General features: G+C 38.4%; 2 protein-coding genes and 1 pseudogene across 3 annotated transcripts; 2 read left to right on the top strand and 1 right to left on the bottom strand.

The window, feature by feature from the left end:
• Nucleotides 1-254: 254 nt before the first annotated feature.
• Nucleotides 255-8,055, bottom strand: cenatac (centrosomal AT-AC splicing factor). Its single transcript, XM_086315067.1, has 11 exons — nucleotides 7,393-8,055; nucleotides 5,975-6,141; nucleotides 5,231-5,329; nucleotides 5,071-5,137; nucleotides 4,691-4,753; nucleotides 4,323-4,390; nucleotides 4,099-4,213; nucleotides 2,678-2,708; nucleotides 2,078-2,179; nucleotides 1,715-1,847; nucleotides 255-997 (listed from the first exon to the last, which is right to left on the bottom strand). Exons 1-11 carry the CDS (start codon nucleotides 7,507-7,509, stop codon nucleotides 889-891), a joined length of 1,071 nt encoding a protein of 356 aa, XP_086171193.1. The 5' UTR covers nucleotides 7,510-8,055; the 3' UTR covers nucleotides 255-888.
• LOC147317761 (uncharacterized) lies at nucleotides 7,913-12,506 on the top strand (annotated as a pseudogene). The gene is made up of 2 exons (XR_015131879.1): nucleotides 7,913-8,461; nucleotides 9,208-12,506. The product of XR_015131879.1 is annotated as an uncharacterized LOC147317761 (transcript).
• A 780-nt stretch (nucleotides 12,507-13,286) lies between these two features.
• Nucleotides 13,287-20,504, top strand: LOC147317760 (uncharacterized). The gene is made up of 2 exons (XM_086315066.1): nucleotides 13,287-13,531; nucleotides 15,809-20,504. Exons 1-2 carry the CDS (start codon nucleotides 13,360-13,362, stop codon nucleotides 18,283-18,285), a joined length of 2,649 nt encoding a protein of 882 aa, XP_086171192.1. The 5' UTR covers nucleotides 13,287-13,359; the 3' UTR covers nucleotides 18,286-20,504.
• Nucleotides 20,505-22,280: the final 1,776 nt, after the last annotated feature.

Raw genomic sequence — 22,280 nt, 5'->3', positions numbered from 1 at the left:
GGAAGTGCTGCTGTATCAATCATTTGTTCAACTTCTTTTTGAAATTTCCCATTAACAGAATATCTTTGGTGCATGATTATTTTTAGTTTTGGCCGTGGGACCACAAAGGTTTTTTTTAAAGACATTTATCCAAAAGCGACAAATTTTTTTAAAGACATTTATCCAAAAGCGACAAAATTTGCATGCGGTGTCTGCAAACATTTTCCAGTAATTCATTCTCTGAAAAAGGAAATGAAACCTTATTATTTGGTAAAAACAGCTGTTATTATTATGTGTATTATTTTTCACGGTTGCATTGCTTCAACAAGCACAGTAGTATTCAATCACATACATTTTCCTGTCACATAAAGACAGAAAAGAACCTTATCATTAAAAATGACAAACTGCACCATGCCTGTGTTAGCTTCATCTTGGCACACAAAGGTGCTTTTTAGTTTAGCTCCTTGCGCCCCCTTCTGTTTACTTGCTGTAACAGTCGTATTGCCCTCAGATCTAAGCATAAGCAAACTGCTGATCAGAATCCAGGACTTGATAAAAGTCTTTACAGTTGATTAAATAAGTGAATGTCCTCACTTATACTATAAGTGCAACATGCAGTTAATTTTTTTTTTATTAAAGAATAAAACAAAAAACAGAGCTTACTTTTCTTTAATAAAGAATAGCCAATACTTATAATACAAAATGAATGTCTTTATAGCAATACTTGAAATTTGGGTTTTTGAAAAGATGTTTGAATACAATTACATGTACTGCCATGCATGTACAGGTGTCTTATCAACCTAAACATTTCCAGTCCAGCTCCTTAAACACTCATTATAACCATAAGTAACAAGTCACACACTATATACATCACTATCACTTCTCTATTCTCACACGCCATGCTAAATATTAAGTGTTCAGCTGATCAGTTGTTTTTATCTTCTTTGACCCTTCTGTGTCATGTTCCCTCCTCCTCTTCTGTCTGTGCTTCTGCCCTTCCTCTTGCCTGAACTGGTGCCTGTTGTGGGAAAAACAAAAACATATTCACATGCATTGACAAGGGAAGCTAATTTACTTGAGTTGAATCTCAAACAACAGAAAAAAAACCTATATGGACAAATTTGGCTCAGCAGTAAAGTGCTAAACTGTTTCAGGCTTTTTTTGCAGCTTTCCTGAGTTTCCAGGTGATAAAATACAAAATTACACACTAAATAAAAAATGCAGAAACAAAACTTAGTATTGTCTGACTTGCAGTAAATGGCGTTAGTATTCAAGTCATCTTCTACAGTACAACAATGATAAAATGAAGTCCACTGAAGGTTAGCTTTTCCTACATCACTGGTCATTTTGACGTGTGACTGTCATACTTTAAAACGTTTAATGCATCAGCATCTTGCAGACAAGAATCTGGTGGATATTAAACAATATTTTGATCTTCTGTATGAATCTAAACAGGTGGGCTATATTTCCCTTGTGTTGATGAGATCTTTAACATTTAAAAAGTGATAGCATGATTTCATCCCCATGAAAGCAAATTTAACACAAATATAAACACCATAGATTTTAGACACATTGAGGATCATGTGGCCTATTGGCTAACAGTGCAGACAAACATAAAACACTGAAAATATCTGAATGATATTTTCTCCTGTCTCTGTAGTCATTCCTCTGCCCAAACATGTCCCAAAACACCATATATGGAAACCAGGTGCAATGAAGAGCTTTGTCAACTAACCTGGACTGCCAGCGTCGACCGCTGTTCCACACTCTACCAAAGGAAGGTAGCCAGTTGGCGTCTGTATGTGAGCTGTGATCGAAGTTGGCCCCCACTCTGTTCGGAGGAAGCTTCCTCAGCTTCTCTTGCTCCTCTGGCAAAAGCGAGATGTCATTATACTCCCATTACAGGCAGATTTTTTTAACTGGTTTTATACAAGTCTATGTGGATATGTTATTTTTAATTCCTCACACTAACTCCAGCAACAGCAGCTTCATGATTGTAGCTCTAGTGTTTACGAAAATGCTACTTATAAATGACAGTGATGCAACAAATGCTTGACACTGCTACATGTCATTTGATGATAGCAATCATCGTCCTTACTATGTTTGAGGAACTCGTGGAGTGATGGGCCAATCTCTGGCTCTGCAGCAGTTCTGGAGGTCCCTTCTACAGGATCATCTTGGAGCCAAGGAGGGACAGCACCTACAGCACACACAGGTTAAAATGCTTCATCAAGCAGACAAAATAGTTTCATGCAGAAGCTTCAGAAAGGTTGAAAAACACAACAGGAAACCAGTAAACAATGTATTAGCTTAACAGAAACCAAAGTTTGTCCACTGATACACAATGCAGTTAGGTCAACATCATTAAGCACTTATTTTTAATTCATCATGCAATATGACTAAGCAGATGTCTGATGTACAAGTTTGGGGACAAGATCACAAGATATCATCTCAATATTGACCAAAATGTCTGAGTAATCTTTCCAGCACATTGTTGAATCTATGCTACCAGGAATTAAGGTACTAGCAAGGAGAATCTAATAATGTTCCCAGTGAGTATATATACTGAATTTATATGTATTAATGTTATAAATAGCAGGAACAGTAAAAGTTCTGCGTAACTCTCAAAAGCAGTTGTTTTGCACAACCACATATATATATTTTTTTCACCGCCATCTCAAGTCATACATCACAGTACCTGTATGAACGTTTCCACTGTTCGATGAATCCTGTATGAGAGAAAAAAAGCGTTCATGTGAGGTCATTGCATTTGTATGATAACTAGGGATGGGTATTGATACGATTTTAACGATTCCGATTCCATTTTCGATTCTGTTTAACGATTCGATTCCTTATCGATTCTCTTATCGATTCTTTTTTTTTAAAAAGGAGAACACTAAAGTTGATTAGCTTAGAACTGTGTTTTATATCTTCTCTTTGAACAAGATAGAAATTTAGGAGTAACATGGCCTTACAAACCCAACAGTGAGATCTTAAGAGATCCAGCCTACGGCTCTTCAATGGGGTGTCACAGGGTCCCCAGGAAAAAAAATGTATATGTAAAATAATAAAATAAATATTCTCCTGTAGCAATAACAAAGTTTAACATAAATTATTCTGTAGCAATTACACAAGAATATCCAGTAATGTCCCTGCCTACAATTAAACACATTCACTTACACAGGCCCGATGGCGCCTGTGTCCGGCAGCCTCGCCTCTGTCAGTGTGCCCCAGGGCAGCTGTGGCTACAATGTAGCTTGCTATCGCCAGTGTGTGAATGTGTGTGTGAATGGGTGGATGACTGAATGTAGTGTAAAGCGCTTTGGGGTCCTATGGACTAGAAAAGCGCTATACAAATGCAGGCCATTTACCATTACCAAAGTGAAATCGGGGGCATCTGCTGTGGCAAATGGGTGCAAGCCTTTGACCACAAACTTAGACACTGCTGGGTGACATTCGTCTATCCTGGCCTGAAAGGAGACGCTACCGGTAGACTGCAGCGAGAACTGCCAGCATCTGAGCCAGCCAGACTCTGTCTCTCTCATCATGGTTAACTAAATGCAACGCACAGTAATAGCAGGTTTTGTAATAAGGTAAATCGTGCTAACATAATATGCAATGCTAATTGATTAGTTACCTGCAGTATTAACGGGAGAGGACGTGGAAACGCTACCGCTGCTGCTGGGTTGAGCTTTGCTAGTCCGGAGCGGATCAAAAACACGACATTCGTTGAAAGCAATCGCGTGTTTTTTGAGCAAATGCTTTTGCATATTCGTAGTGTTTCCTCCCTTTGATGAAATCTCTACTTTGCAAGTATTGCACGTTGCCCTGTTGTCATCCTTTCTCATAAAGTGTAACCAAACTTTTGAGCGTTTGTGCCGCTCAGGCGCCGTGTTTCCTACTGGGTAAAAGACGCTACTCAACGTGATGACGTCATTCGGGGCGACTGGAATCGATAAGGGAATCGTTTTTAAAAGTGGCAAACGATTCCAAGGAATTGAAACAGTGGGAACCGGTTCTCAACAAGAACCGGTTTTCGATACCCATCCCTAATGATAACATTGCATATATATATGTATAGATGAGTGAATACTTTTTGAATAAAAGCTGCCAGTCTACCTGATAACCTATGAATGTCAGGCCGTGTCCTGCTGGAGTCCACGGCATTTCACCCATCGAGTCCACAAAGCTGCTCCCCGCCTGCTGGTCTGATCCTTGACACATAAACTGTGAGCTGTTGCCCAAAGGACAAGGTGATCCCCAAACAAAAACACAAGTCATTTGAAGTGAGACTGATGAGAGTGTAGAATAGCTACAGTGTTGCAGATGTGACAATGGTTTACCTGACAGAGTTCTCTACAGATGAGTCTGTGCCGTTGGGTCCGTTTAACAACTCAGGCTCTGCATCACGCTGATATTGATTCAGGAAAAGCCAACAGTGGTTCACAGAGGAAGTCTGACATCTAATCATGTTTCATTTCAGCTTTTATCATCACAATCCTTACACACAACATTACCCAAAATGTTCATATAAACCTCGTGCCCTTCTTCTTACACCAAAAGGTTAACCAGCCACACTATTCTTCAAGAGTTAAACAGGAGCCTACAATTATTTAGCTGAAGAATGGTGGAATTTGCAATCTTACGTGCAAACAAACACCAGTTAATGCCACAGTGATGGATACTGCCACAGCATCGTTGGAAAACAAACCTCTAAAAGTGACTGTAAGACCTCCTGGCGATGCCTTTCCTGGGCTCGTATATGCTCAGCATGCTGCAGTCACAAAAAAAGAGAGAAAACAAAAAATAATTACCAACAAAAGGTTTCAAACCTGGATAATGTACCCTTCCTTAAGACACTAATTATACTGAAAAATGACTCTAAGGATGAAAACAGTCTCTAAGTAACTACATCTGCATTTCAGAGCTGACTTTCAGATGTTGAGATGCTGGATAATTCAGCAATAAATTGAACTGAACATTTAAAACACCTCTATATATGTAACTATATTAGCATTTATCAATACTGTGCTTCACTACTCCAAAAACAGAATGCTATATGTAGTTCATTTAAAAACAAGGTTGCAATACCTGTTTAATGTATTCATCCTCATTCTCCACAAATGATTCCAATGCCTTTGCCACCTCAACTTTAAACCTAAAGAAAAATACAGAACAGTCAATGCAGATACATTTAATTTTACAAACAAACTTTAATAATGTCTGAATACTTATGGCTCAGTAGGTCTACCTTTCCGTTTCCTCTTCTGTGACGATGACTTTGTCTCTAAACTTCGGGTCAGCTTTATTGTCCCACCAGAACTTGTGTGTATTCTTCCTGTGTTCTGGGCTGAAATAAAATATAGTTGAAAAACTTTAAATACACTCTCATATAAATTCATATGAAAAAATAAAGTAGGTGTACTATATTCATTCAGCAAATGTTTGAGAAATGTATGTTTTGTGGTCAAATGGGTCTTGGTGACCTCTGGACATATTACATATTTTTGTTGCATGTGTAGGTTTGGGAAACATCTTAAAGTCTGTGAAGGTTCTCAGTCATCCAGGTCATCGTAGTCAAAGTAGTCTTTGTCTACAAAACATCTTAAAAATATTTTAAAAACTCAACTTGCAAGTTGGCACATAAACAGGAAGAAATGGAAACAGTAATTCAGGCGTCAGCGTTTTCTTCCTGATTGTGTCTTATCAGTCACTTAAGGATCTTTCCTGTTTCATCACACGTAAGCAATTAACCCTATCCTTCTTCTTTACAACAGCATGTGTATACACAGCCAGTTAAGTAATACGCATTTAAATGCAGTTTATATGAAAAAAAAACAAAACAGTTTTTTGAAAATGTGTTAAAACACTTTTCCAGACATGGATTGCTTTAAAACAGCAAAGGAAATTGAAGAAATCTGAGCAATCAAAGGCAATCAAAATGGTTCCAGACAAAACAAAATACAGTGAATAAAACCTTATAAGTAAGACTCACGTGGCCATGTGTTCTAACAGGCCTCCATAAAGGACAGTCATGTTGCCATCTGTAACGTTTTTCTCAATTTCACACCCACAGCAGTAGCACCAGAATGTCTGCTTGTGCTGGGTGCAATCAAACTTTTCTACTTGGGGTTTCTTAAGTGTTCGGCGAGCTTCCTTCACCTGGGAGACAGTGGATGAAGCAGACATAGAAAACTGACAAAGTTAGACTCTGATTGGAGCTAAAACAGTTTCACACAATTCTACTGTTGCATTTAAATATTACTTTTTATTATTATTCAAATTAAAAAATACAAATTTAAAAAATATATATAATCAGTTTGGAGAGTGTAGTTTGTGGTGCTGTTGAATTATATAGGGTTATATATTTATATATATGCTTACAAAACAAAAGAACTAAAAGAGCTGATTCAGGAAAAGCTAACAGTAGTTCTCAGATTGGCCTTGTTGACTCCCATCTCTAAATAAGATGACATTTACTAATGGCAGTATGTCAGTGTTTATTGTCAATTTTGTGTTGTTTCAGATCAAGGCTGCATTGGCTAAATACAAGATAATGTGATAAAACTCTCAAAGACTTGAAAACAACTTTATAATGAGGATGTATTTATTTCACTGGTAAAAAAGGACAGGAATAAATAACAAGAAAATCCCCAAACTGCTACTAACATGTGCAAATCTCCAACTACTGTGTACATACAAAAAAATAGACCAAATTTATTGACATGCAAAGACATACTATGCAAGTATGTACATTACAGTATTTGAGGACATATATAAATGAACTGTTTAAATATTTGTTCAAATAAATTGTTTTAGGGAACGAGTCTGAATCCTTACTGATAAAGAAAAATATATGTAATATACATGATAATAAATCAGACTATATTACTGTCCGATTTCAAAGAAATATAACGGTAATATCATAATGATATATACAGATGTTGTATATCGAGTAAAAACAAATTGTTAAAATATATAATACACAATCAGAAAAATATAATAGTAATATTAATAATAATAATTATGATGCTTTAAAGTTATTTAAGTTGTATCGTGCATTAGATATGAAAGGATGATCTCAAGCTACTTAATCAGAAGCAGGGCACATTACGCGTGACGTGCTGGTGGTATCAGAGTTATGATTATTATGAATACTGACGCACCTCATGGTGGCCGTTCTGTAGACTTAAAATCATATACATATAATAAAGAAGATAATGGACTCACAATATTTCGCTACACAACTTGGGAATCATACTTTTTAATGTTACTCAGAAGGAAAAGAGTTCAATCTAGGATTTTAACAACAGTTTGCCTCCATCACTTCTACCAGGGTCAGATCATGCTGCACAAAACACAGACTACTCTCAATATCAAATATCAGTTAAAAAAAATCTACAATCTGCATACCTTTTCTGTGAATTTAAGGAGAACCACTCTGAGTCTACTTTGATGAGTTTTTCCGAAAATGTGTCCCTTCCCGTTGAATGTTGTTTGTCTACAAATGGCACAGTAGTGTGCACCCATTTAGATTCTGTGGAAGTTACCAAACATATACCGAAACCGAGATGAAACCAGATCCGACCTAAAACCAAACGTAACAGTTTTGTCTTTGTTTATCTCGTATCCCCCTTCACCACAGCAGCTACCCCTCATAGCTTAGCGTAAGTTAGCCTTTGCTGCAGGACGTAGTTCCGTCCAGAAATACTTCCCCCTTGAAGCAGAGGAACGGGCTTTGTGTTAAGACTTTCAAAAGTCTTTGAAAAGACTTTTAGTACTATGAATATTGATCATATTTAAAGTAGACTATATACCAAAAGCGGAGTAAGATCATAGATAGTAGAGGCACAGCCTTCTTGCTAAATGAAAAGGCAACAAGTAAAGGCGGAACGAAGAGCTGCCTGACTTTCAGTGTCGGAACACTGTACGAGCCAGTGGAAGTAACGTGGAGAGTGAGAAGATCAAAGACGGCAGCAGTATTCATGCTCAGAAAGAGAACTACTGATGAGACATTTGCTTTGAGTGGATGCTCAGGCATGTCCACCGTTACATTTTAACGAAACTACCTCATGCCAAGTGTCTTAAAGATACGTAGTATAATTACAGCAGCGCAGAAAAAAATAACTAAAAGTCCCCGTGAAAGCGACTGGAATAGATCAACTACTAGGAGGGAGAGGAATGAAAGGGTGAACTCGCTTCCAAAGCCGGATCTTCTAGTGTGACACCGAGCGGAAGTAAACAGAAACTGGGCTGGTGGCGTAAACATCGACTTGTGCGTGGGAACAATATATGTGTAACAAGGCAATAATGCCTTCAGTTCAGCATTTTAGACAGTTTTTCAACGAGCGACTAGCTGCTGCTGCTGAAGAAATATTCAGCGCTTTTGAAAAAAATATCCTCGAGTACGAAGAAGAGATCAGCCGTCAGCGCAGGCTGCTGGACATCGTCTGCAAACCTGCGGTGAAGTTACCCAGGATAGGTCCGCAACACCTTAATTACACGTTTGATATAATTTGCAGTTAAATAATGGAGGCTTTAGACTTATATTAGATCCTGTTCGTTTAAAGTCCTATTAGTTTGTTTTCTTTATCCCAACAGGGTTGTGAGGATGGGAATATGAACGTGCCTCTATTACCACAGCACGTGTCGAACCGACCTCAGTCTATAATCTTTGTCAGTGTGAGAGAAAAACTGGGAGTCGGTGTTTGCTAAGCATTTTTTCTATTCAAATTCAAATTCAAATTTTATTTGTCACGTACACAGTCATACACAGTACGATATGTAGTGAAATGCTTGGACAACTACTCGTGACCTAAAGAAAACAAAAAAAGGAAAGGCTATGAATAAGATAGGAAATAAATATGCAAAATTAAAAAGGATAAATTAATTTTGCATATTCTTAAATGTTTTCGTTTTTTGATCAATCAAAACGGAAGAAAATCTGAAATTTATTCTACAACATTGTTTAAAATATCAGATTTGGCAACATGAAATTGAGCGGCAACTACAATGCTATTTATTTGTTTCAAATCCCTTCCACCTCAAACGTGTTTTATTGGGTAGTTTTCTTTATTTTACTTTTTTTCTGTTACTGACATTGGATTGCACACACCAGTATATGGAATATTTATGAACTTTTAGGTGGGTAGCAAAATCTGTGTAGTTTCTGTCAGTGTGTAACTTTTTGTTTGTTTGTTTGTTTGTTTGTTTCACTTATCCCTCCAGAGCTCCCACATCAGCTTGCCTGTAAAGAGGAGGAGGTTCTTGCCTCTGACCAGCAGCCCATTTTCCAGGAGAGGAACCCCAGGTTGGATCAAGAGGTTAAAGAGGAACTCTGCGCTAGTCAGGACAGAGAGCATCTTGTACTGAAGCAGGAGACTGATACTTGCATTGTGCCTCTTACTTATGAGAAAGGTGACAACGCTGAAGATCAGACTTTGAGATTGATTCCGAGTGAATTAGTAAGTGCAACAGAAAAACATTCCTTAGTCAAAATATCTATTAAAACCTCAGAGGAAGCAGAGCTAAATACCAACCACCAGCTCTTTTCTCACAGTTCCTATTTATCTAAAAGCCCTGACAAAGAAGACGAGCCTGAGGATTGTATGTCAATTGGAAATGCAGAGACAAAACCACAGAAGATAAGTCACAAAGGCAATCATATACATAATCCTGCAATGTTGATGAATTACTGTAAAACACACGCAAGCAAAAAGTCTTTCAAATGTGACACTTGTGGAAAAACATTTCCATTTAATTCCAAATTAATCAGACACCTGCGAATCCACACGGGCGTGAGGCCATATTCTTGCAACATCTGTGGTAAAAGATTCAATCAGACATCCATACTGAACGTTCATAAACGAATCCACACAGGCGAGAGGCCGTATTCTTGCAACATTTGCGGAAAGAGATTTAACCAGACGTCAATACTGAACGTCCATAAAAGAACTCACACGGGCGAGAAGCCATTTTCTTGTAACATCTGTGGTAAAAGATTTAATCAGAAGTCAATACTGGATGCTCATGTCAGAATCCACACAGGCGAGAAGCCCTTTTCTTGCAAAACATGCGGGAAATGTCTCAGGAGTCGTTCTACTCTGTTGGTTCACATGAAAAAAACACACGGGCGAGCAACCGTATTCTTGCAAAATATGTGACATTTCAAATGCAGCTATCTTGTAAGTCCATGTGTGAAGCCAGACGTTTGCCAGACTATATGTAAAAGAAACAGCACACGAAAAATCTGCAAAGGCAATAATTTTATAATTTTGTGTGCAGCAATTATGTGAAATGATTCTTTTATGCATCAAGCTTGATACGGTATCTAAGGCTGCATTCGTTCGACTACGGTAAGTGTTTGTATATGCAAATATAGATACAATATAGAGTTTCAGTTTTTCACTTCAAGACTAAAACAAACCACTAATATTTAATTACACCTCAGTCTTCTACTTCAATGCTTACATTTGATAATAAGTGTTAGGACTTTTTAAAAAGCATTAACCTGTTTAGGGGATACACAAATAAGGCAGAACCATCAGCTGTGGGCACAAATGGGTCATGGCACACTCATTCGTTGAGCACAGATGGAAAAGTCCCACTTATAGAAAACTACATTGACACAAGGCGTAGCCACAGCGGATTTTTAGAGGGGAATGTAAAAGGGATTTATGATTTGTTTTCCCCCCGCTCTGCCTTGCAGATTGGTTGTGGGGGTCTGATATATGAAAAGCTGCTCCTCCTTGTCTCCAAACACGTCTTTGGTGACTGTAGCTGCAAAAACCCAGTTTTGATTTCTTGACCCAGTCACCATGACTTCTGTAGATGTTGACTTTTGTTATGAGGGTGTACGTCAGGACCATGTTGGCATATTAGGTCTCAGTGATGCATGATGCTCATTCACTCACGTGTCAGCAAAACCTTCCTGCAGCTCCTTTTCAAACACATAAGGGTTTGGAATAGTAGATTTTCATGCTTGAAGTGCCTTCATGTCTTTATATCCATCTCTTGCATCGTATAAATTCTTTTTACAAGTCTGTTCACAGTATTTGTCAGCTGGTCAAATTTCAGCTGGCAAACTAATACCACTTGCTGCTTCGGCTGGCTTCGAAGGCCTAGAGTTCCTGCCTTTAGAAGAAGACATGCACACGCCACAGTGTCTGTATTAAATAAAATATCTCTAATTGTAACAGTATACGCCATTTTCCTCTGTGTGCCTGAATGTTCGTATGCAACTGTACGTCTTCTTTTCGAGAGCTCATGAATATTTGTTTTGTAACTTCATTGCTTTTTTGTGTTGGTGTTGTTTGTTTGTTAAAGTCCAAAAGTAAAAGTATCTAGTAACAGTGTTGCGAAATACCCATCACAATTTCATACAACTCCAGCTGATGTTTGGAGATATTTTATTTTGTTTAGCGAGGAGCAAAAATGTGCACAGTTCAGTGTGACACAAGGTGATTGGATTGAAATGTTCCCAGTTACAAGTTTAGCAGTTAGAGCCAGACTATGTTTGGTGTTTCTCATTACAAAAAGTCACTGTTTAGCTTATTGCTCCTGATTATTGATCCATTATATCATTTAAAAGGAAATGCACAGCAGGCTGTCTCTCAGTGTATTTCTGCTGTAATTGTGAATGAGATGCTTTGTGGAACTTTTGAAAGCACTGAAACCCTCAACATGAATTTGTTAATTACAACATATTTATATCTGCCTTTATTGTTTTTATTCTGAGGCTGCTCTACATACCTGAGGCCAGCCTAGCATTCATTAGGTTACATGTGAATGTTTCTACTTTATGGTAACACAGTGAAGAAAGCCTTTTACTTGTCAGCGTTACAGTTTCCCTGTTAACAAATGGTAGAAAAAACAAAACTGAAATACTTACAGAAGTTACAGTATTGTTTGCTTATTTATTTTTTTTAGCTTTTCTCTTCTCTTCTTTTCACTTAGTAAATTTGCACGCCAGTATACACTATTACATATATATATAGCACATAGCAAGGGTTGATTTTAGCTAACCTCTTGTAACGTGTACTGTAGAGAAAAACAGTTAAGATACATGATGCTGGATCTAAATGTAAAACATGTTTATGTCTTTATCAAACTTGCGTGTTGTTTAACTAATGAAGGAAGTTAATAGTGGCTGTTTAAAATTAGTTAAGGGGATTGATTTATTGAAGTAACAATAGACAATAAAGGTAGCATTGCCCAGTCAGTATTTTAGGCTATATAACTTGTTTTACTGTATTCATCTCCATTTACAGATATTTAGATACCAAAAAGAATCCTAAGAGCCATCTATGCAGTCTGAAAGTCTTTGGCATTTTGTGTTTATTTTGTTCTTTGCAGTATTTGTTGCCCTGAAATTATTGTATATCTATGTAATGTTACACTAAATGCTCAGTTTGACTATATCCCTGTGTGTGTTTTGCATTTTTATTTCACTCACAGCACTGTTATCTTTCCATAACATCAAATTGTTCCTCACAGCAACATGAATTGGTTTGAGGAGCTATAATATACAACATCTTTGTATTAGTATTTCTTTCTCTGTCTGCCAATTTGTCCTACAAGCTCAGGATGTGATCAACCAAACTTGACCTGCAGATATATCTTAGGTCCTTCAAGGTTCTTATGGCCCACAAAATGACCTGTTTTTAGCATCTGTGCACCTATAACAACTTAACCTATGCCTCCCTTTATGCACTTAAAAAACATCAAAGCATCGTGTTTTAATTCCACAGCCATCAACGTGGCCAGTCCAAACAATACTGTAGTATATCATATAATATAATAGCATATCATATCATGTAATACTGGAAAGAGAAACTCATGCATTTAATTCTTATCTTTCTTTCAAACTATTTAATTAAAGCAACCACTGTATCGCTTTATATATGTAAATATTGATCATAGTGCTCTTTACAGTTCCATAGAAAGAATTTCACAAGTACATAAAACAGTGTTCAGGGGTTTTTGGGAGGAAATATGAGATCACTCTGTGTGTTTTTTGTGGTCAGCAGTGTGGGCAATTTGTTTTTCACATAGGGCCAGGTTTGTAGAGTTTGTAGAGAGCAAGTTTGTAGAGCTTTTTTCCCTTACAAAATGAAATCATCATTGAAAAACTGCATTTTGTATTTACTCGAGTTATTTTTTATAAATGATTTTTCTTAATATTAAAAATTCTTTGACTATTTGAAACATGTAAGTGTGACATATGCATGTATGCATGCCTTTTGCACGCCGGACAGTAGGTGGTGGTAGTGAGCGGGTACAGGATGTGTGTATCGCCCAGTATCACTTGCGGAAGTTAAAAGAAAAGTGCGCAAGTTTAGGCAGCTTCGAAGTCAAAGCGTCTACATTTTAGTTGTAACAATGTATCCCGTTCAAAGCATGCGTAAGTTTGTCTGTGATCGACTAACAGCAGCTGCCCAAGAAATACTGGGAGCGTTTGAAAAGAGAGTAGAAGAGTACGAGTCAGAAATCGCACGTCAACGCAGGCTGCTGGATACGGTGTTCACACCGGAGATAAAGTTGCAGGATAAAGGTCGGTCAGATTACCTTGCTCCTCAGTAAAGAGTCCTGTTATGTTTGAAACGATGACTGGTTAAAATGAATCAGTCCTTAGATATTCATTTCTTAATTGTGCCAGGATCACTGTGTGGTCAGACCAGTTTGACAGGTATAATGTACCATTTGGTTTCCACTGAATTACACAATTTATTTTATTTTTAATAGCTGGATGTTGTACCTCGGTAATGTAACAAAAGCTGACACAAAGTCCTCAAATCCTCAGCTGAACCAAAGATCCTTGTAATGCTGGGCTTACACTGTGTGGTTTTTTCAGTCGCGCCATTCAGCTCCTGCTCAAACTGTACGATTGACTCGCAGGGGTTAGATGTTCGTAGGTCACGATGCAGGGTCTCACACTATACGGCCCGATGCTCTGATGCGACCTGAGTGCTCACACTGTGCGTCCATAAAATGAAGGTTATAACAGAAATTCTGTCGCTCGCTCGCTCTCCCTTTCCGTCTTTCACTCACACAGACACGCACACCACCACCATCAACTTTGCTAAATTGCTAATGAAAAACATTAGCATTGCAGCTGTGATTGAGCAGCAGTGTAAACCCAACTATTTTCACGGTTGTGATAATTTTGTGAGGCCTCATCGAAAAGGCTCGGATGAGCTTGCCATAGTGCTACAAGTTGTGCCTCCATCGCTTGTGTTCGGATCTCACGCTGCACTGCCGTGCCGCGCCGTCTTCTTCGCTGACATTTGTGTTTGCGCGTGCGCAGTGTGAGAAGCTGCGGTGACACCCTCACGACCAGCTCCCGATCATCAATCGCTTGGTCGTGAGGTGTTAATCGCTTCTCGTTAACCCACGTATACTACACGATGCACGACGCACGATGAAGGTCAAAATCGGACCGATCGCCAAAACGGTCGCACGACTCGTGCCAAAAATCGCACAGTGTATGCCCAGCTTTATATAGATGATGCATGTCTTGGGGAAGTCGTCTCATGTCACGTGTAAGGTCGAGCGGGTAATGAGTTATGGACAAGGCAATCATTAACACATCTGTGTCTCAGCAAGCAATGGAAATGAACAACTAAGCGGAGTTATTAGATACAATACCGAGATACTATTTTTGATCAAAATGTTGGTGACATATCACATCAATACATTTTTGCATTCAAACTTCCCAGCAGGTTTCATTTTAACAGCTAGAACAAAATGTATCCAGTGTCTTACTAGTATGTGTCTCAGTTGTCGTTAATGATGATGAGGACACATCCTCATTAATTATTAGAGCTGTAATTTGCACGGTCTCTCCCTGGACTGCACGGGGCTTGTCCTGTTCTGCTTCTTAGTTCACAGATGAATGATTTGCACAAGTCCACAGGATCAGATGAGGAGATAAATAACTTTTGATGTGCCAAATAATGCCTTTAGGTGAGGTTGCATCGGGGTTGCCGTCTACATTTTTGGCCTATACCTTTTAAACTCACAGAGAATAGTTTTTAGTGTGCTTGGTGGCGAGTCTGGTTTCCCACTTGGGTGCTTTGTAGATTTTAAAGAGGCAGTCCTATAATTTTAAATTTAGATCCTGAAAATGAAAGTCGGTTCATTATTGAGGTTGAGGTCAGTCGAATACTACAATTATTGTTTTGTTTTGTTTTGTTATCAGTTCCGTAGATAGATTTTAGCTCTAAACACCCACCTACAGGTCTCTGTCTTTGTGACTATAGCACTACTGGAAATGCTATTTGGAAATGCTTTTTACAGAATGAAACTTTTTTTGCTCCTTTTTCAGAAACCAATACATTCATACAATTCAATTTAAAATTGAATTCGATTTTATTTATGCAGCACCAATTCACAACCAAGTCACCTCAATTCGCTTTACATTGTAGGGAAAGAGCCTACAGTATTAGAATGCAAACCTCAACATTTAGATGTCCAGCCAAAATTAAATAATTACTAATGACTGAATGCAATTGTAATACATAAACACTCAGAGTGAAGATAGGTGAGTGAAACAGAAATGCTCAGTGCATCATGGGAAGTTCTCCAGCAGTCTAAGCCTATTGCAGCACGACTAAGGGACGGTTTAAAAGCATGTTACAGTTTTTATCAGCAGTTTAATCCTTATAAGTTACCACAGAGATGAATGCTGTCACATTCAAGGTGATGCATGGTTTTTAAATTCTATCACTAATAAACAATGTACATACAGAAAGTGTCATTTTTAGCTAATGGCTATAAGCCAAAAAATAGTATTTTAAACACTGTCCCATTCTTTCCTTCCTCCCTCTAGATCTTGCAAATACTTCTTTGAGTCAGCAGCAGAGTGACTCCACTGTTCAGCCTGATATTACACGGATTAAAGATGAGCATGAGGAAATGTGCATCAGTCAGGAACGACAGCAGCTCAAACAGCAGCAGGCGCCTGCTGCTCCTAAGGTGACTCCAGCTTCAACTGATCAAAGTGTCCACAGTGATCAGTCTCAGCCTTCAGGTCCTGACCAAACGAATCCTGCTGCAAGTAATGATCCCAAACCCAGTGTCCCTAATGAAGAAGAACGTGACAGAGAGAGTTCTCCAGTACCACCTCCAGATGATGACAACCACTTCTTCTGTCACAACTCAGATGAAGGGGAGAGTCAAGCTGACATAACTTGTAACTATGGAAGTGAAACACCAACAAGAGGCGATACGGACACATCATCAGCTATTACAGCAGCGCAGCCGTTAGATAAGGAAAACAATGATGTGGGCAGCACAGCAAACAGTGGTACAGAGGAAGGACAGGTGTGTACCAATGAGAGCAATGAGCCAGCATCAGATAGAAGTTGTAACATTGAAAACACATCATCAACCAGTAATTCTGAGTTAACACCTACTGTAAGATGTAATAGTGAGACCACATCAGCTATGAGTACTGAGCCAACACCGAACAAGAAACATATAGATGAGAATGAAACGTCAACTGCAACTGCTGGCCTAACGACTAACACAAAACAAAGTGGTGACTACACAACATCTACAAAAAGCACTGAACAAACACTAACAAAGAGCCCAACAGAAACTAGATGCCCCGATGTAACGCCACATGAGAAACACGATCAAGCGAGCCCCCCGTTAAAAGGGAATGGTGAGCCAGCGGCAAATAAGTCAAGTCACGATGGGGAATCAAGCTCATCTGTCAGCCTATATGAAAAAAGCAGTGGTAAGAAAACATCAGCTACAAGTGATGAGTATGCATCTAGAAAGAAACACAGCAAGAAAAAAACAAGCAGAAGTACTGATTTAGCTGCAAGTAGGAAACTCAAAGATGGAAAAATGTCATCAAATACAACTCCTCAGTTAATGCCAAATGAGAAGCATAAAGACTGGGACGCAAATGATGTCACTGAGCCTTCACCAGACTTTACATGTCACGACATATCAATGGAAAGTACTGAGCCAATTCAAAATAAGACTAGTGACCATGAACAGGTAGCATCAAATGAAAGTCCAGTTCAGGCAGAACCCACTGAGGGGAACACATCCTCAATTTCAAGTCCTGACCTAGCACAAAAGAAGCAGAGTGAAGGAAAACTAGCTTCTCCTTCAAACACTGAAATGGCACAAAGTAAGAATTCTAACAGTGACGAAGCCACATTGGCCGAAAGTACAGAAACATCGCCAAATAAGATGCCTGGTGATGAGACTACAAGTACTACGTCAACCTCAAGTAGGAAACTTACACATCAGAGAACATTATCAACCAGAAGCAGGGATTTAACAAAACAAAAGAAGCATAGACATAGAGACGCAAAGTCTTCAAGTAGTAAGGAAGCAGCACTGCTGAAAAGACAAAATGATGGGAGCGCAACATCAGGAGGAAGCACCGACCCAACACAACGGAAAAGACATAAGGATCAGAGTGGGGAATCCACCCAAACTACAGAGGCAAGACACAGTAAGAGAAACAACAATGGGAGCAAAAAATCAAGTGGAAGTACTGATCCAACACAAAAGAAGAGACATAGGGAAAGTGAAAAACGCTTAAAAGCATCAAGCCAGAATGATGGTGGTAATGCCAAAGATGAGGAAAATCCTTACAAGTGTGACCGGTGTGGCAAAGTGATGTCCAACTTCAAAAACTACAAATTTCATATGAAGAGCCACACAGTTGAGAAGACGTTCAAATGTGAGACTTGTGGCAAGATGTTCCGGGAAAGTTGGGATTTAAATAAACATTTAGTGATTCATTCAGCCGAGAAACCCTTCAAGTGCGACGTCTGTGGAAACGGGTTCAACCGACGTTATAATCTCGACCTGCACGCCAGGGTTCACACTGGGGAAAAGCCTTACAAATGTAGCACCTGCGGGAAAAGCTTCAGCGCCTGTGTGAACATGAAGAAGCACATGCGAATCCACACCGGTGAGAAGCCTTACACTTGCAACGAGTGCGGTAAAGAGTTTGCGGATTCTTCTGCTTTCAAGAATCATTTGCGAGTGCACACGGGGGAAAAGCCCTTCAAGTGTACCTACTGCAAGAAAAAATTTGCTACCAACACGACTTTGAAAAGGCACACCAGAACACATACAGGTGAAAGACCGTATAAATGCACCGTGTGTGATAAGGCGTTCAGTCACAAAACCGACCTGAAAGGACACATGAGGATGCACACTGGCGAGAAGCCCTACAAATGCACTAGTTGTGGGGAACAGTTCTCCACCTGGTTAAAACTTCATAAGCATAAAGAGCGTGCACATGCAAGCGAATCAGAAAAACCCGCCAAATAACTGGTCGTACCAAATGAATTAACTTGTTTTTGCTTTTCGTTTTCTTGTGATTTACTTCATAGTTTTGAATTTTTTGGACATTCCAGGTGTTGAGGTCAAACAGGGTTCTTTATTGTGTATTTTTCTGGTACTAGTGAGAAGTTAAAAATCAATTCAGGAAGGTCACTTTGAGTAAAAGATCTGCAAAGAGCTATGCTTTTCAAGGCTTACAAGCAAATACTGGAAATACTACAGAAAGCTTTACACTCTCACACTGATGACAGTTTGTTATTTGTGACAAAAAGATTGTATGTTTTCCCTTTCCTTCTTGGCTTACACTTTTCTGTTACAAGTCGACGTGAGAGCTTTTTTTTCTTTCCATTCTGTGTTATTTTTGTCTGCATTTCTCAGAGAAGGTTGCACTTTTGCACTATGTCATTCTAAATACGGCCTTAACAAGGCCAGTCTTATTATGGCAACTCAAAAAGAAAATTCTGTATCAGAACAGTTAACCCCTAAAATGAATAGAATAGAATAGAATTCAACTTTGTCATTGCACATGTCACAGGTACAGGGCAACGAAATGCAGTTTGCATCCATCCAGAAGTGCTTTAGCCATGATATAGATATATTACAATATATATTAGCAATGATATAGATATGTAAGTATATTACAGAACTGGGTCTATTGTGGTATGTAATATGTACACGGTATGAAGTATGTTATGAATGAACAGAAGCTGTTATGAATGTGAATATACAGTTGTCCATTGTGTGTGTGTGTGTGTGTAGGTGGTTGTGGGTGTGTGTATGTTCAGTCCATGTGTTAACGTGGGTCAGCTGTCAGGAGGCAGAGTTCAGGAGTCTGACAGCTGTGGGGAAGAAGCTGTTCCGGTACCTGGTGGTCTTAGTCTGGAGGCTCCTGTGGTGCCTCCCAGAGGGCAGGAGGGTGAAGAGTCCATGTGATGGGTGACTGGGGTCTTTGATGATTTCCCCAGCCCTTTTCAAACACCACTTCCTGTAGATGTCAAATGCTGGCTTTACCTGGACCATTTTGCGCTGGACATCATTGTCGTTTATTACTCACAGAGAGTTTTGATGGCTGGACTTTTCCATCTTTTCGGGTTGTTGGTAGTTTCCATTTATGTGCAATGGTGGCTGCAAACTGCATTACCACCACCTTCTGGGAGTAAAAGCACATTAGATAAGAGAGATAAGAGATAAGATAAAACTTTATTAATCCCTCGGGTGGGTTCCTCTGGGAAATTCGGTACATTACATCCTGTGACTGATTTAAAAACGGGAAACGATATATTTCAGGACAAAAGCCATAGTCAGTCAGTTTTATTTTTATAGCAAATGTTAAATTATTTGATAATCATGACTATTAATTACTAAATGCAATGTAAATATTATATCAGATCCAACTCTGCAGGGAAAGCTGACGCCTCTTGGTATTTCCTATAAAAAGCTGTTGCATTTTTTTTAAAGGTTTTGTATGATAGTGAACTTTTACATATTTATAATTCTGTACCGTTTGCTCTTGCTTAAGCAAATGCTTTGGTTTTTGGATTGTTTTTTACATCTGTAAATATTCTTGTTAAAGAAATCTGGGAATTCCATCAGACAGATCATGGACAACAAAGTCAGACGAGTCAAAAGCCAGTGGTTGTGACTTTTGACGAGCTTTACAGTTGTTTAAATACAGTACACAGAAGTGCTTCTTGCCACAAGAATGCCTTCATTGCCTCAATGTGTTAATAAGTGTTTTACTAGAACAGCAAGCAAAAGGAACACAATGTTTGTTTGGTTTTTTTTTTTTTGTCTTGTTGGTAATGATTTTATTTGATTTTTTTTTTCAGTGTTTTTTCCCATTTTTGTCATCAGAGCATAGACTTGTAAAACAGTCAGTGAATGTCTTATTAATGGGTTTACAATAAACCACCATGCCTTTTGTAATTGTCAATAAGTAATGTGTGCTCTTTCTGAATCTGTAGGATCCACGTTGATTTTCGTTAAATTATTTGTGATGTATTGAGACAAGAAGAATTAAGAGATTCGTTTTTGTGTAAGTGAAGGAGAAAAAAGTTACAGTGCAATAAATTCTGCTCTTATTAAACATGTGTTCTGATGATGAGTCATTATTTAGAACATATTAGTAGTTTTTAACAAGACTGCTTAAGTTGCTTTTGAAGCCTGAAGTAAAGTTACAAAGGTCAGGTGTATATGTAGGTTAATATTTAATATTTGCGTACGCTTGTTGAACACTTTTCTAAGGTATCCTTTGGTAGGACCTTTTTCACACAGAGAACTGTTGATCAGTGAATATTCCCTTTTTCAAACCATTCCCTGCACAGCCTAGAGATGGTTGTGTTTGAAATTCCCAGTAGATCTGCAGTAACTGAAATACTCAGACCAACAACCAAGTCTCATTCAAAATCATTTAAATCAAATCAATAAATATTTTTTTGCTATTATGATGCACATTTTGAAATTTAGCAGGTCGTCTTGAGTATGTTGTTATATCTAAATCCATTAAGTGATTGGCTTAGATGTTTGTGTTAAGTAGTAGTTGAAATAATGTACCTAATATAGTGGCTGGCAAATGTGTGTTCACATGTATAATGTCAGGTCTATCTAAAGATATTAAAGACCTATTATGTTTTTATTTTTAGTTTTATGGTTTCCAAATAATTAAAAAAATGTTAAAATAAGTTTTAAAAATGTTACAAAGTAAACTACTATTTTTATTGTTCTTCACAAAAGTACATATTTGTTGGGTGAAAGAGTTAAAATGTAATTTGGAGGCTAACAAAAATGTGGTAATTTGAGATACATCACATGGTCACGTAACAGTGAGTGGACACAAAAAAATTGATTACTTGTTTACTCAGTCCCATTCTGCCATCATGTGGTCCATTATATTTTTGGCTGCATCATGAGAAAATGTGATTTAATAATCGATTTTTAAAAATCTGCAAATTGAACTGCTGCTTTCATGCTGCTATCAACAATCCCTGTACAGTATTTTCTATTTTTTCCCCACAATATCTTGAAACAACTAGAACACAGCTAACTGCTATAAACACCTGCAGCTGATGACAGAACAGCTCTCAGAGCGTATGGGCACGACTTCAAAGAAGATCACAGCAGAATTAAAGAGCAGAATCTGAAATAAATAAATATATTAACAAACAAAGGCAAAATACGAAGGTCCTGGGAAAATATTTTTACAGTATGAAGTTAAAACTCTTGTAGTAAAACTAAAAGCCCTTTTTTGGTCATTGTTTATCTATTTAGCTAAGAATTAAGCAGACTATCCGGAAAACATCTTCAGATTTTTTATCGCAAAACAGTCTAGCTGTGGATTTGCTTCTTTTCCTTCCCTTATATGCTTTATCTCCTCACATTTCTCTCTGCACTGTTATAGTTACACAATAATCAAAAGTTTAGTCAGTGCAAAAATATTATTTTAGTGCCGAAGTTGCTGTCAGATGTGCATTTATATAGTTGCATATACAGAGTGATAAGAAATTGACAACAGATTCTTACAATGGAGAGCAGGCCAAGACTACCTATCTGTCTGTAGAAGAGACCACCCACCTGCCTCTTTGTACTGTATATTTATCAGGCTTTGTTGCAGTGCTTTATCAGTGACTCCGAGTTACAGAATCACAGTGGGTCCACTGTCATTTCGGACTATTAGTAACTCACAGGTGGGTTCATGAGTCATCCAGACTCTGTTTGTACAGCTGGCTGCACCGAACCCCCAAACACACACACACACACACACACGCACACACACACACACACACACACACACACACACACACACACACACACACACACACACACACACACCGACCACAACAATATCAATTTCAAACATGACTTGTTACGTGTAACAATTCATTACGTGATTGATGGAGCGCTACTGTGGCACGGCCGGCCGAGGGCACAAACAGAAAAAAGACAAAAAACAACAAACAACAAACAATCAAACTGCACTATTTTTT

The sequence above is a fragment of the Aulonocara sp. 'chitande type north' Nkhata Bay genome, linkage group LG12 (genome assembly GCF_057382095.1).
Source record: "Aulonocara sp. 'chitande type north' Nkhata Bay isolate Kocher_YH1m ecotype deep benthic linkage group LG12, A_spYH_male_GT1.1, whole genome shotgun sequence".
Taxonomy (NCBI): Eukaryota; Metazoa; Chordata; class Actinopteri; order Cichliformes; family Cichlidae; genus Aulonocara; species Aulonocara sp. 'chitande type north' Nkhata Bay.
This window is presented reverse-complemented; position numbering and strand designations above follow the sequence as displayed.

What these genes read in the sequence shown, in the direction of transcription:
- cenatac (XM_086315067.1), bottom strand. Translation starts at nt 7,509, where the DNA reads ATGGGTGCACACTACTGTGCCATTTGTAGACAAACAACATTCAACGGG. An exon ending in AGGATGAATACATTAAACAG is followed by an intron (nt 4,754 to 5,070) that starts GTATTGCAACCT and finishes TTGTGACTGCAG; the next exon opens with CATGCTGAGCATATACGAGC. An exon ending in TCTTACAGTCACTTTTAGAG is followed by an intron (nt 4,391 to 4,690) that starts GTTTGTTTTCCA and finishes AATCAATATCAG; the next exon opens with CGTGATGCAGAGCCTGAGTT.
- LOC147317760 (XM_086315066.1), top strand. Translation starts at nt 13,360, where the DNA reads ATGTATCCCGTTCAAAGCATGCGTAAGTTTGTCTGTGATCGACTAACA. An exon ending in GATAAAGTTGCAGGATAAAG is followed by an intron (nt 13,532 to 15,808) that starts GTCGGTCAGATT and finishes TCCTCCCTCTAG; the next exon opens with ATCTTGCAAATACTTCTTTG.